This window comes from Bufo bufo, chromosome 10, assembly GCF_905171765.1.
Source record: "Bufo bufo chromosome 10, aBufBuf1.1, whole genome shotgun sequence".
Classification (NCBI taxonomy): domain Eukaryota; kingdom Metazoa; phylum Chordata; class Amphibia; order Anura; family Bufonidae; genus Bufo; species Bufo bufo.
Window position 1 is genome coordinate 51,595,848 of NC_053398.1, and position 13,321 is coordinate 51,609,168.

The window sequence follows — 13,321 nt, forward strand, 5'->3', positions numbered from 1 at the left end:
CCTTACTTCTTCCCAGAAATGACCTATTACTGTACAAGACCAAAGCATATGTAACAAATCCGCACCATCTTCCATACACTTTGGACACTTGTCATCCATTCTTACTCCAACCTTTTTGAGGAACACTGGCTTTTTGTATACTCTATGTATGATAAATAGTTGGGACAATTTGCCTTGTTCACTCAGGGATACCTTGGGGACTCCTTCCAGTATATCCTCCCACTTATCCTTAGATATATCCACCAAGTCAGCCTCCCATTTCTTCATTCTTGAGAGCAGAAATCCCTCTAAGAATTTATCAAGTAGAAGAGCGTATACCTGTGATATCAGCCCTCTTTCCCCCCCCCCCCCTATCGGGAGAACCAGCTTATGAACCACCTCTATTTGGGCTATCACACATCCTTTCCGCAGCGTGACCTCAAAGGCATGCCTCAATTGAAGATATCTATAAAACCACCCCCTAGGGAGATTAAATTCCTGCTGCAGATTCTGGAATGACTTAAATATCTTGCCCTCAGTTAATTGGCCAATCCTCATCACTCCATGAGTTTCCCAATTTCGAAGTCCAGATAAGGCCAAGAATTCAGGCAATAGGTGATTATTTCTAATAGGGGAAAGCTCAGAGACTCCACCTACACCTCTCAGTTGTTTCACCTTTGCCCAAACTTTTTTCATAAGTTCAATAAGGGGAAGTTTCTCCCTTCCGGCATGCATTCCTGATCCCTAGAGAATACCCATGAGGTCACGACTGCCCAACCAATGTTGCAATATCTGTCCCGTCATATCTGGCAATTGGAAGCTAATCCATCCCTTGAAATGCTGACATTGGGAGGCTAAAAAGTAGATCCAAGCGTTAGGAACAGCCAGGCCACCTTCAGACTTAGGGTATTGCAATGTCTCCAGTTTAATCCTAGCCAGACCAAACTTCCAAATAAGATCTCTAAATATAGAATGTATTTTCTTAAATCTATCCAGCGGGATCCATACGGGAGCGTTGTTCAAAACATAGAGCAGCTGGGGCATCATAACCATTTTTAAAAGATTCACTCTACCCACCACCGAAAGAAAGAGCCTACACCATGACCTCACTTTAAGTCTGAAATTAGCTAGCAACGGAGTCAGATTAAGGTCTTCAAACTCAGAGAGTCTAGGCGTTATATACAGTCCCAAGTATTTAAATTTGTCCACCCAGGGAATCAAACTATCAACTGGTCTACCTGACAAGGCTTGCCCATCGACCGGCATTAAGGAGGATTTTTGCCAATTTATCTGAAGCCCAGAAAAGCCACCAAACCTGTCAATCAATGCCATGGCCGCATCCAGGGATGCCCCAGTATCGCCCAAGAACAGCAGAGTGTCATCTGCGTACATAGCCACTTTATTATGCAGTCCACCGTATCTAAATCCCTCAATATTTGCTGTTAGGCGGATATGGGCTGCAAGCGGCTCTATTGCAAGAGCAAACAGCAAGGGCAACAACGGGCACCCCTGTCTGGTGCCCCTGGCCAAGGCAAAACAGTCTGACAACCCTCCATTAGCTCTGATTCTCGCCTTGGGACTAGAATATAGTACCTTCACTCCCTGAATAAACCGCGCTCCAAAGCCCATGATTTTCAGGACCCCCCACAAGTAGCTCCACTCCACACTATCAAACGCCTTGGCGGCGTCGAGAGCAAGCAAGGCCCTATCACCACAATTATCCGCCGGGATACACAAACTAGCATACAGCCTACGGAGGTTAATAGCCGTCGATTTTCCTGGCATAAAACCCGTCTGGTCCGGATGCACTATGGTCAGAATCACTTTGGACAGCCTGTTCGCCAACACCTTCGCCAGGAGCTTAACATCAGCCGTGAGAAGCGAAATTGGTCTGTAGGAATCCGGTATTTTAGGATCCTTCCCAGGTTTAGGTATAACCACAATTATAGCCTCCTGCATCGAATGTGGTAGCGAACCTGCCTCCAATGAGTGCTCAAGCACCTTAAGTAGTTCAGGAAGAAGTATCCCCTGCAGCTTTTTATACACCTCTACTGGGAGGCCATCAGCTCCAGGCGCCTTACCATTTGCCATATCCCCAAGCGCAGCTTCCAGTTCCTCAAGTGTAATCGGCTCCTCCAGCCTTTCTCTATCCTCCTCTGACAGCACCGATAACTGTGCCTCCACTAGGAAATCATTCAGAGCCTCCTCAGAGCTAGAGACAGTAGAAGCGTAAAGAGACACATAGAAACTTTTTAGAATATCTAGTATACCTTTTGTGTCCTGACTACCGTTCCCCATGCCATCTCTCAGCTCCTGAATACAAGAGGAGCCTCTCTGAGCCTGGGAAACCACCGACAACAGATGACCCACCTTCTCACCTTCTTCAAAGGATCTCTGACGATAAAAACTTCTCTTTCTTTCTGCGGCCTGCACTAAATGACACCTCAGCTGCTCCTGAGCTACCGCCAGCGCCTCACTACTAATCATGGTGGGGGATCTACTAAACTCTCTCTCAGCCTCAGCCACCAGTACATGCGCCTTAACATCCGCCTCCCTAGATCTGGATTTATGCTTGCTAATTTCTTTCATCAAGACTCCCCTCAGGAATGCTTTCATGGCGTCCCAGACACCCGGTACCGAAGCCGTCCCTGTATTGATAGCAAAGAATTCCTTAATCTCCGCAAAGATCCCAGATAAGTCACCCAACACATTCAGCCAATGTGAGTTACACTTCCACAGCCTCGGTCCTTGTCTGAGCACCCCCAGGCACAAGTCAATCTGCACCAGAGAATGGTCAGACAACGACCGAGGATGATAGACAACATTCCTAACCAGTGGCAGCATTATATCATTAACAAGGGCCAAATCAATACGCGATAATGAGTGATGCGTGGCTGATCTACACGAGAATTCACGCTTATCAGGGTTACGCAATCTCCATACATCATGTATACCAATTTCACGCATAATATTTCTAAGAGCCACACTTCCTGGTGAACCCCCTGACCCTTCCACCCGGCATCTATCCAAGGAATCATTCAGCGTACAATTAAAGTCCCCAACCAGTAGCCACGGTAACCCAGGGAAGTCCGCCACAAAGTCCATGATCTCTCTTATCAATGGGGAAGCAAACGGCGGAGGCACGTACACAGACACCAGCACCACCTGTATTCCATCCACCTTACACACCACACACACATACCTACCGTCAGCGTCCACACATTCCTGCACATGTTCATACCTAATACTACTATGCACAACCATACTTACACCTCTAGAGTGAGAAGAATGAGTTGAATGTAACGCATGGATCACCCAATTTTTACTCATCCAGTGTAAATTATCTCCAATCAGATGCGTTTCCTGAAGACAACATATAGCCGGCTGAAACCGCCCCAAGTATTGAAAAATACACTGTCTCTTCCGTGCATCTGCCATCCCTCTCACATTCCAGCTTAAAACTCTAATCACCTGTGACATGATAGAACTTCAGACCATACTTGAATCTCACAACCCATTCAGACAACATTTGCTCATAGTTCAAGACCTTATCCCTTCCCCCCAACTTTCTCCCTGCCCCCCCACCCCCCTCCCTCCCTCTCATAATCAGATTACTATAACAGGGGATCGCCGTCCCCTTAATATCAACCTCACACATTAGAACCGGGCAATCCGAGAGCACCCTGCCCCCCAACCTAGAATAATCATAACAGATTATAACACATTTCCTCAGGTAGAGAATCCTCCCCACATCTGATAAATACATTTTCCTCCCTAATCTACCACCTACTCCCTCCTCAGGAACTACCTTGTGGTAGCATTACATAGTACACTCTTTAACTGGTGCAACATTTAAAGCAACCCTAGAGTGCAAATGCATATATAAAGAGAATATAATAAACCATATCTTGTCTCCTTCAAGTGTCCAGGGCCCCACTTCTCAATTGTCGCTCGTGGACGTCCAGCCACTGCGCCGCCTCCTCAGGATCTTCAAAAAATCTGGTGGATCCCAATGCCACCACACGCAGTTTAGCAGGAAACAGCATAGCGTACTGGACTTGTAGAGCTCTCAGCCTTTTCTTTATATCCATAAATCTGCTTCTCCTCCGCTGCACTTCATTGGAATAATCCGGGAATATGGAGACTTTAACCCCATTCAGGACCATCTCCTCATTGTCCCTTGATTGCTGCAGGATAGTGTCCCGGTCTTTAAAATGCAGGATCTTCGCCAGTATAGGACGGGGAGGTCTGCCTGGCGGAAGCGGCCGCATGGGGACTCTGTGCGCCCGCTCCACCGCATATAGGGAGGAAAAACCTTTCTCATGAAATAGCTGATGCAACCTCCGTCTTTTCTGGCATTCCCACAATCCGCAGATTATTCCTTCTGGACCTGTTCTCCAGAGCATCTGTTTTGGCATATAGAGCAGCTATGTCCTTAGCAGTTGTTTTTGCCGCCATTTGCAAAGGCTGAATACCATCTTCTATGGTGGACACCCTCTTCTCCAATTCAGAGGTGCGCTCAGAGATCTTGTGCAGGTCGTGCCTAATTATAGACACGTCTGACCTCAGGCTGCCGACTTGTACTGTGAGCACTTTCAGGGTGCTATTGCAGCTGGCCACAGCGGTCATAATATCTTTCAGTGTGGGCTCTTCATTGGCCACAGCCTTGGGGCCTACTGTGCTTTTAGCTGGATGTGCAGGGGTCAATGGCGGCCAATTCACCGCATCCAGGGCCTCACCATCAAGGGATCCATCCTCCTGTTCAGAGGAGGTATGTGCGTCCGTCTCCTTTCCCTCAGCCCAATCGCCCACACCGCTATCAGTACGAGCAAACTTGCTCAGTTTTGCAGCCGCACTCTGGCTCAACTTTTGCTGTAAGGCCGGCCCCTCTTCTTCATCGGCGCCATGCTGGCTCACCTCTGGCCTGTCGGACCGCGGCCCTTTGCTGGATTTCCTCGGCATGTCGGAGCTCACCAAGACACCACCGCACCCTCCGGTCACTTCACTACCACCAGGTAAGGTTAAATCGGTAAATCAGGGAGTGCTACCACTCGATTAAGCAGGATGCTGGCAGGAGCTGTGAGCGGTGCGACTTACTCCATGCGCTCTTAGGCCACGCCCCCCAGTTTGGAAGATTTTTAATGGTCCGGTCTATTTAGGTAAGCGTTTCCACTGCAACTCGGGCCGCCGGGTCCATATGTGGTTTAGAAAAAAATGCGTAGCGTGACGTCACACTAGTGCGACAACAAACGCGACGCTACAAACAACAAAGATGGAGGTCATCCAGCAGCTCGTGTTTTATGTTGCGCTTACGTTTGACGTTATTCAGGCCGCCAATCAGGAGAATGTATTGTGTGATGCAAGTAGCTCCGCCCTAACCGAACCGTTCCATTTTTCTATGGCCCTACATCTGAAGCAGGACCCTGAATGGTGCGGTACGGTTCGCTTGTATGGATCGCTTTCATAGTGGAAACACCCAAAATAGCGAACCGTACCGACCCGAACCGATCCGCTCAGTGGAAACGAGGCATTATTTATATTGTCCTTAGTTATACTGCCTTATTTAAAGGCAACATATGAAAACTTTTAGTGTGTACTAGAAGCCAAAATGACACAAAAATGTGTATTCATGAGCACAGCTCCCCTACCTTTCCGTCAGCGACTGATAAGTTGCTGTATATACATAGCAGCTTGCCAATTGCTGTCTCAGGGGGCACATATTTGTGCTATTTTGGCTATTATTAATATGAACCTGTGACTACAGTAAGCTGACTTCATGTAGGACAGCAACAGATCCACATAAACAGAGTCTATTGGCTATACTTAGCATACATAACTAATACTAAAGTACTGTTGTGCACCAAAACATTGCTAAAACATTACCCTTGTTACTTTTATCACGGTTTCCAATTCCTGGAAAAGATACTTCGTTGGATATGCAAATGAGAGGAAAACCAAGTGCCAAGCTGGGCATTTTCATTCTTTCAAAGAGCCCAAGCCCGCCATTTCTCTCAGTCCCAGTTCCTCCCCCTTGCACCTCCTAGTCCTTTCCATTTTCCTGCAATATCAGTGATACCCTTCTCCTCTGTCTACGATGTCACCGAGCCGCAAAATGCTCTGGCGCTATGTCGGAGTATCACAGTGTATACTGTGGGCATCGGCAGCATATACTGCTCATGGGCCACTGACGTCTTCAGTGCGCAAACTTTGGATGCAGTGGCTTGTTAAAGTCGCAGGCAAAGGGGAAGAGGATCAGTGACTTTGCAGGCAGGGAGGGGGGGCGACTAAGGTGAAGAGGCGGGCTTGGGCTCCTTGAAAGAATGCTCAGTTGGGCACTTGCTTTTCTAATTTGGGTCTCCAACAAAGTTCATTTTCTGGGATCAGAAATGGCGAAGAAAGTCAGGCCTCATGCACATGACCGTCGTATGGGTCAGTGTATGGTGTCTGCATTTTCTGAGGCTGGCATGTGGACCCATTAATTTCTATGGGTCCACAAAAAACATGTTTCACGGACATGTTTCAGTTCTAGTGGAAAATTGTGAAATGCATACGGCTAGTATCTGCGGGTTCGCAAAACTGATATAGTTGTGTGCACGAGGCCTAATAAAGATACGATTTTAACAATGGTATAGTGCACAACAGTACTTTATTGTTAGTTATATATGTTAAATATAGGTAATAGACTGTTTGTTTTTAAAACTATCGATAGCGGAATGTTTTTTTTTTTTCTTTTTCTTTTGTAATTATCTTTTTCTCTCTGTTCTCAGATCATAGATTTTCTGGATGTAGTCGATGATCCCATTTTGGGCTACAGTGCCCCAGCTGTTATTACTATACTGCACACCCATCTCTTTAGCTGTGCTGTGGATTACAGGTAATAATATATTGTATATGTATATATATATATATGTAAATACTCATCGTGTACTGATCCAGAGACACAGCCTGTACACTCCCCAGCATGTAACACGCCAGAAGAAACTCAATTCAGATATTGAGGAGGTTGTTCAGGCCTTCTTGGGCCAACAACTCCTATCATCCTAACTGCTGTGATGTATCTTTCAGGCTGATGTGAGCACTGAGGCCTGTGATTGGCGGCAGTGGTAATGGGACCAAGCCGCTTCCTGGTCCTACAGGGACTGGACGCAGCTGTGAATGGAGCAGTGGAGTGGCCGTGGACATATGAGCGGTGCTTTCTTGTTAAAGGGAGTCCGCCACCAATATTTTGCCTATATAACTAATGCTGAGGTGCTGTTGTGCACTCAGACATCGTTTGGTATGTTAATGTGTATTTCTGCCCAGACTGCAAATATGCGCCTGTGCAGGATGTGGACACAGAGGAGAGCCAACGTCACAGGCAGAAGGGAAGGGGGCATCAGCGACATTGCATGGAGTTAGGAGTGCACCGGGCTCTTTAAAGAGGCATCTTGGGCTCTTTGAAAGATTTGAAATGCCCTGCTGAGAACTTTGTGCCTCATTTGCATATACAGTAATACAAACTTCATTTTCTTGCCATCAGAAGTGCACATACTGTCTGAGTGCAGAATAGCACCTTAGCATTAGTCATATAGGCGAAATATTGGTGATCGATTCCCTTTAGGGTGCACATATTAGGACTATAGGGATTGTCAGCTCCAAGATGGGACAACCCTTTAACCTCTTCCTGACATGGCGATTTTTCATTTTTGTGTTTCTGATTTCTTTTGCTATTCACTGTATGTGATAGCAAAGTGTGATAGTCCGGTTTTGGCCACAGAGGAGGACTCCAACATTCAATCATTAGATTGCCATTTGTATAAAGATTGGTATATTACAATTCAGTGCTGGCATCTGCAGGCCTGAATTGTAATATACCAGTAGTAAGCCTTGAAGCTTAAAGGGGTATTCCCATCAGGTGTAATTAAATTCCAAATAGCATAAATGATAACTTACTAAATATATTCAATTTTCAGTCTTCGATCCTTTTTCAGATATCTGGACTTTGATCTTTGTTGTGTTTAAGCCTATAGTTACGGCCACCACAGCGATACAGCAGTGGTGGCCGCGATTGCACAGTTTTTTGTAGCTGTGCTGTTTTTTATGGATGGCCGGCACCTTGGGAGCGCGCACGTCAGAACTTTCTGCCCAGCCACCTCTACTCTGCTGAATAGATGTCTATGGAAGGCTTCAGGGCATGCGCTGAACCTGTTCCATAGAAAGAGTTATAGATCTGCCTGCCGCACCATCCTTCACTGATCGGCGCAGTGAGTTTGTCTCTAAATTACTGTTATCTCTATATGAAAATATAGAAATAACAGCGTTTAGTTTAGAGACTGCTCACTCTTGGTCTCTGCAGGGACGGATGAGAGATTGTGACAGCCACACTTTTCAACGCTGGTTGTCACGATCCAAAGCCTGCTGCACTATTCTTGTTTTTCCACATGCTGCTACACTACCAGCAGCGGGAGCGTGCACGATCTGCTAGCCAAACTGTCAATCAAAAGCAAGCATCCTGCCGACAGCACAAGTGCAGGCAAGAGGAGGGAGCTGGAAGAGCCGTTAAAACCGGCAGATACAGGCCCTGGTCTATTACTACTATGGAACGCCTTCCCTGATCTCAGCCCGGGGGGGGCATTCCTGACCAGGAAGAGCAGACTTCCGGGCTTTTGCCTTTTAGAATCATCTAATCGCAAACATTAGCCACGGGTGTCGCATATATACAGAGGATGTCGGGAAGAGGTTAAAGCTGCAGTTATGAACTCTGAAGTCTGCAGAATGTAGCTATAGATGAGAATGGGAAAACTGCTGGCAGACAGAGATAGTTGTTAGAAGTCAATAGTTGTCCCAATAGTCCATGAAAAGCCTCCAGTGTCTAATTGACATCCTCAGAAATGTAATGTTCCTTCCAAGATACAATTCATTACAAATACGCAATGGACATTATCCAAATATGCAAATGGATATTACAAAGTTAGAACCTCGGACCACAATACATCAGGCTCTTGTGAAATGTGGGACAAGAGAGTTGCTTCCATAAGCCGGTGTAGAGTTTGTGCCTCAATATTGCAAAAACATCCGTAAAGATCACTCCGTAGTTATAACTCGCCAGCGGCTTCTCTCCAAGTCTAAAGCCACATTCAGCAGATCCTTCATGGAACCAAGCGCAGGCAGGGAGATTTATGAAAGCGTTTTGGGTGCTCCGTTCTGGAGACCCACACATATCTGACACTGGTGGCATATCCTAGTTGAAAACACCCTATCTACTCCTTGGGCAGCGCCATTCTGAAAATGACATACCGATTCCTGACATACTGATGCTGATTCCTGTTTTTACTTGTAGAAATGCGTCAGAGGAGGCTTAGAGAGGATCATTTAAGGGCCACATAGTAGAGAGGTTAGGTCCGAGGTTCCTGCCTGGCTAAGGGTTGAGTGATCCAATATTGGCCTTTCACGGTCTAAACCACATGCGGAATCGGGACTAGTGAGCGATCATTGCCTGATAATAGACGGCAGCATCTTGAATTTAGGCATTTAAAGGAGTTACTAACCTCACGACCTGACTTTGGTGGTGCAGCTATCAGACCACCTGTGGGTGCTTGGCGTTTTTTTTTAAATGTTTTATAGCAATGCATGCGTTCATTTTTTTTTATATATATATCCATTATCTAAAGAAAATATTCTACACCACACCATGGAAAGTATGTCATTTTCTAATACGTGATAAATAAAATATTTTCTTAGGCTACTTTCACACTAGCGTTCGGGGCTCCGCTCGTGAGCTCCGTTTGAAGGCTCTCACAAGCGGCCCCAAACGGATCCGTCCAGCCCTAATGCATTCTGAATGGATGCGGATCCGCTCAGAATGCATCAGTCTGGCTCCGTTTGTCCTCCTCTCCGCTCAGCAGGCGGACACCTGAACGCAGCTTGCAGCGTTCGGGTGTCCGCCTGGCCGTGCGGAGGCAAACGGATCCGTCCAGACTTACAATGTAAGTCAATGGGGACGGATCCGTTTGAAGTTGACACAATATGGCTCAATTTTCAAACTGATCCGTCTCCCATTGACTTTCAATGTAAAGTCAAAACGGATCCGTTTGCATTTATTTTTTTTGTTCATGGTAATGCAAACGGATCCGTTCTGAACGGATCTAAGCGTTTGCATTATAGGTGCGGATCCGTCTGGGCACATACCAGACGGATCCGCACCTAACGCAAGTGTGAAAGTAGCCTTAGATCAATTATATGCTGTGTATTATGTTTTGGTGTGGTATGGTTTAAAATTCAGAACATGAGACAGTAAGTACAATAAATATGAGCTTAATAATTGAGAGACTTGTACATAAGGAGACAGGACCCTGCCTGCGAGGGCTCACGTTCTACACAAGTACCAATTGGGGATATTTGGGGCTTTACAGATGAGTGAACACTGGAAAAATTTGTATAATTGGTGCTGCTATAGTCAAGGAAATGAGATGATTACCAGGAGGGATGAGGCCTCATGCAGATGGTAGAGCCTTTGCGGTGGCACATGGAGTCCCATAGGCCTCTTTATACTACAGCGAGACAGAGGCTTCATATGCCGTTGTAGTCATTGGGTGCAGTATGTCGGACATATTCTTTACAATAAGGCATATGATGGAGGCATTTGGAGGTACAGTAGTACCCCATGCACTTCTGTGTGTGCCATATTACAGCCACGTGCTTTAGTTATTAAAGGAGTTATCCCATAACTAGGCTTTTTTTGTCAAAACCTGTTCTCATAACTAGTGTTGCGCTTTTTCATCTGTTTGTTGTCACATTGTATCTCCTTTTATATCTGATTTACACTGACAGCAAAATGGGTGGTCCTGTAGTTGATAGCGGGTGACTACTGATGCTATCTGGGAACCAGTTCCCTGAAGCCCCCCCCCCCCGTCTTCTCCCAGCTGCAGACAAGATTCTGTGTGGGATTTGAAGCACGTCACCGTTGGTGGTTCAGTGGGTGATAGTTTTGCCCATCACGTCTGCCTTGTGCAGGGAGGACACCGCCACTGCATATGTGCTGTCTCACTGCACAGCAAGAAGAGGATGCTCGCTGTAGCAGAATGGTGGGAATTTGAGAACTTGTTTGATTTTTAACAGTGGGGAACCAATGAGCCTTGAATAAGTGTGTGGGATACCCTTCATTGTAAGCAGATGAACAAAAAGCTGGACAATAAGAAATATTTCTAACTCTCCCCTTCCTTCTCTTGTCAGACCGCTCTACCTCCCCGTCAGAGTCCTCCTTACAGCAGAGACATTTACCCTCTCTAGCAATATAGTGGTGGACACCTCAACTTTCCTCCTCAGGTGAGAACTGTGTGAAGCTCAATCTGAATACAGGGTTTTTCAGGGTTATATATGTGTACACGTAAGCAGCCCAACATTTGGGGCAAATTTATCATTCCCGCCCATCAGGTTTTCTGGCGTAATATAGCGGCAAACCTCGTGTTTCTGACTTTTTTAATACAGAGCAAGTGGAGTTTCTACGCTGCCCTCACCACTTTCACAAGAAGGTGGCATGACGAGGGCGGGGGCCAATGGGCCCAGAATATTTACTTACTTTTTATGCAAGTTTTCTTGGGTAAAAGAAGACTGAGATCTACGTCAGCTCCTAGATTTCAGTTTAGGCGCACAAACTGCTGGAGGATGCTCCTAATTTATGACTCGGCCTGCACTTCATGATAATTTAAGAACATCCTTCAGGGAGCACAGGAGATACCATGGACTGGTGTAAAACACTGGCTAATGATAACTTCTCCCGATGTGTTACCCTATTCTGTGTCTGTTAGCACAGGTATTATTATGTTGATTCCATTTTCGACAGCATGTCCACTTAGGCTGGACTCCCATACATCCAGCCGTCTGTTCTCCTGGGGTTATTAAATCCAAAATAAAACTGATGCCAGGAATGATCCTGTGGTTTTCTGTAGGATTGTTTCTGGCATCTGTGGCACAAGTTATAGGGCTGGATATCTCCCTGTACCAGACGGAAAAAATCAACTTGCAGCATATTTCTGTCTGGTTTTCTCTGCTATCAATGCTCTACCAGCGCAGAAAGTGCACAAAAATATCTAGTTGTAGCCATCTGAAGGCACAAAACAACTGGGCGGGCAAGCCGACGTGTGTGAACACAACCCAAAGCATTGTTCACATTTCCGTGTCGGTGGAAAATCCATCTGTGAAGATGTCCGTGAAGAATCCGTTTTTGGTCTATGTGTTTGTCTTTTTGCCCTCCATCTGTTTTCCACAGACGCTGCTCAGCTGAAAATGTATTTCCAGAGCATCTCTTACCATTGGTCTGTGGAAAACCCCTGACAGAGCACAGATGCCATCCGTGTTGTGTCTGGTTTTTCACAGACCCATAGACGTCAATGGGTGTGTTTGGTCCACATCACGGACCAAAGTCATGTCTTAATGATTTTTCCACTGACCCACAGTCAGTAGAGGACCACTGATGTGTGAACAAACACATTAAAATTAATGGGTACATATGCTGTCCGTGGAGAAGACGGACAGGACTTTTCCGTGATTCACTGAAGTGTGAATGAGGCCAAAGTGTAAAATGAATAGTTATATTCCGGATGTCCTTTTTATTTTACTACCGTTCTAGCAGGAGAGAAATTCAAGTCATCTAACTTTTTCACAGCTGGGGAGGCAGCGAGATACCAGACAAAAGCAATTAGGCCTCAGGCACATGGCCATAATTGTTTTGTGGTCCACAAAACACGAATCCCTGCTGTGTGCATGCTCCTTTTTTTCCTGTCTAGAGAAATCTCCTATTCTTAAGAATAGGACATGTTCTATTTTTTGGTACAGCAGCGGTATGGACTTTTGGATGCACACTGGTTGCTGTCTGTATCTTTTGCTGCCCCGTTGACATGAATTGCGCAGGGCAAGGGCTATTTGTTTTCATTTGGACATTGCTAGGCAGAGGCTTCCACCTAGCAGTATTCCCGGTGACGTCAACGGCTCTAATGGGCGTTTTTTAGCGCTGCCCATTAGTGCCAGTGACGTCACCGGGCTCACTGCTAGGCGGAATCCTCTGCCGAGCTTACCCATGGATAGCCCAGTATGTTACCGGATCTCAAGAAAATTTCCTTGCAAGGAGAAGCATTGGAGCGTGAAAAACTCTGATGCTCCACTCATTCATGGTGAATGAGTGCAGATTGGGTTGTGTCCGGGTTCAGCTCTGAACCCAGACAACCCCTTTAAAGAGTATGTTCAGACATGGAAGAAAACTCCTACCTCCAATATGTCTGCGCATCTTTGTCAAAATCTGCATGTGTTACATATGGATTTTCTGTGGATATCAATCTTTGCGTCACTGTTGGTAAAATTGATTGCA

The 13,321-nt window shown here is 46.0% G+C and overlaps 1 protein-coding gene across 1 annotated transcript in view; it reads left to right on the forward strand.

Moving 5' to 3' along the window:
- ATG2A (autophagy related 2A) overlaps nucleotides 1-13,321 on the forward strand; it is a 147,326-nt gene that overhangs the window by 64,551 nt on the left and 69,454 nt on the right. Inside the window, exons 24-25 of the mRNA XM_040410669.1 lie at nucleotides 6,747-6,853; nucleotides 11,191-11,283. Of these exons, the coding sequence (XP_040266603.1) occupies nucleotides 6,747-6,853; nucleotides 11,191-11,283 (200 nt within the window). The remainder of the gene's footprint in view (nucleotides 1-6,746; nucleotides 6,854-11,190; nucleotides 11,284-13,321) is intronic.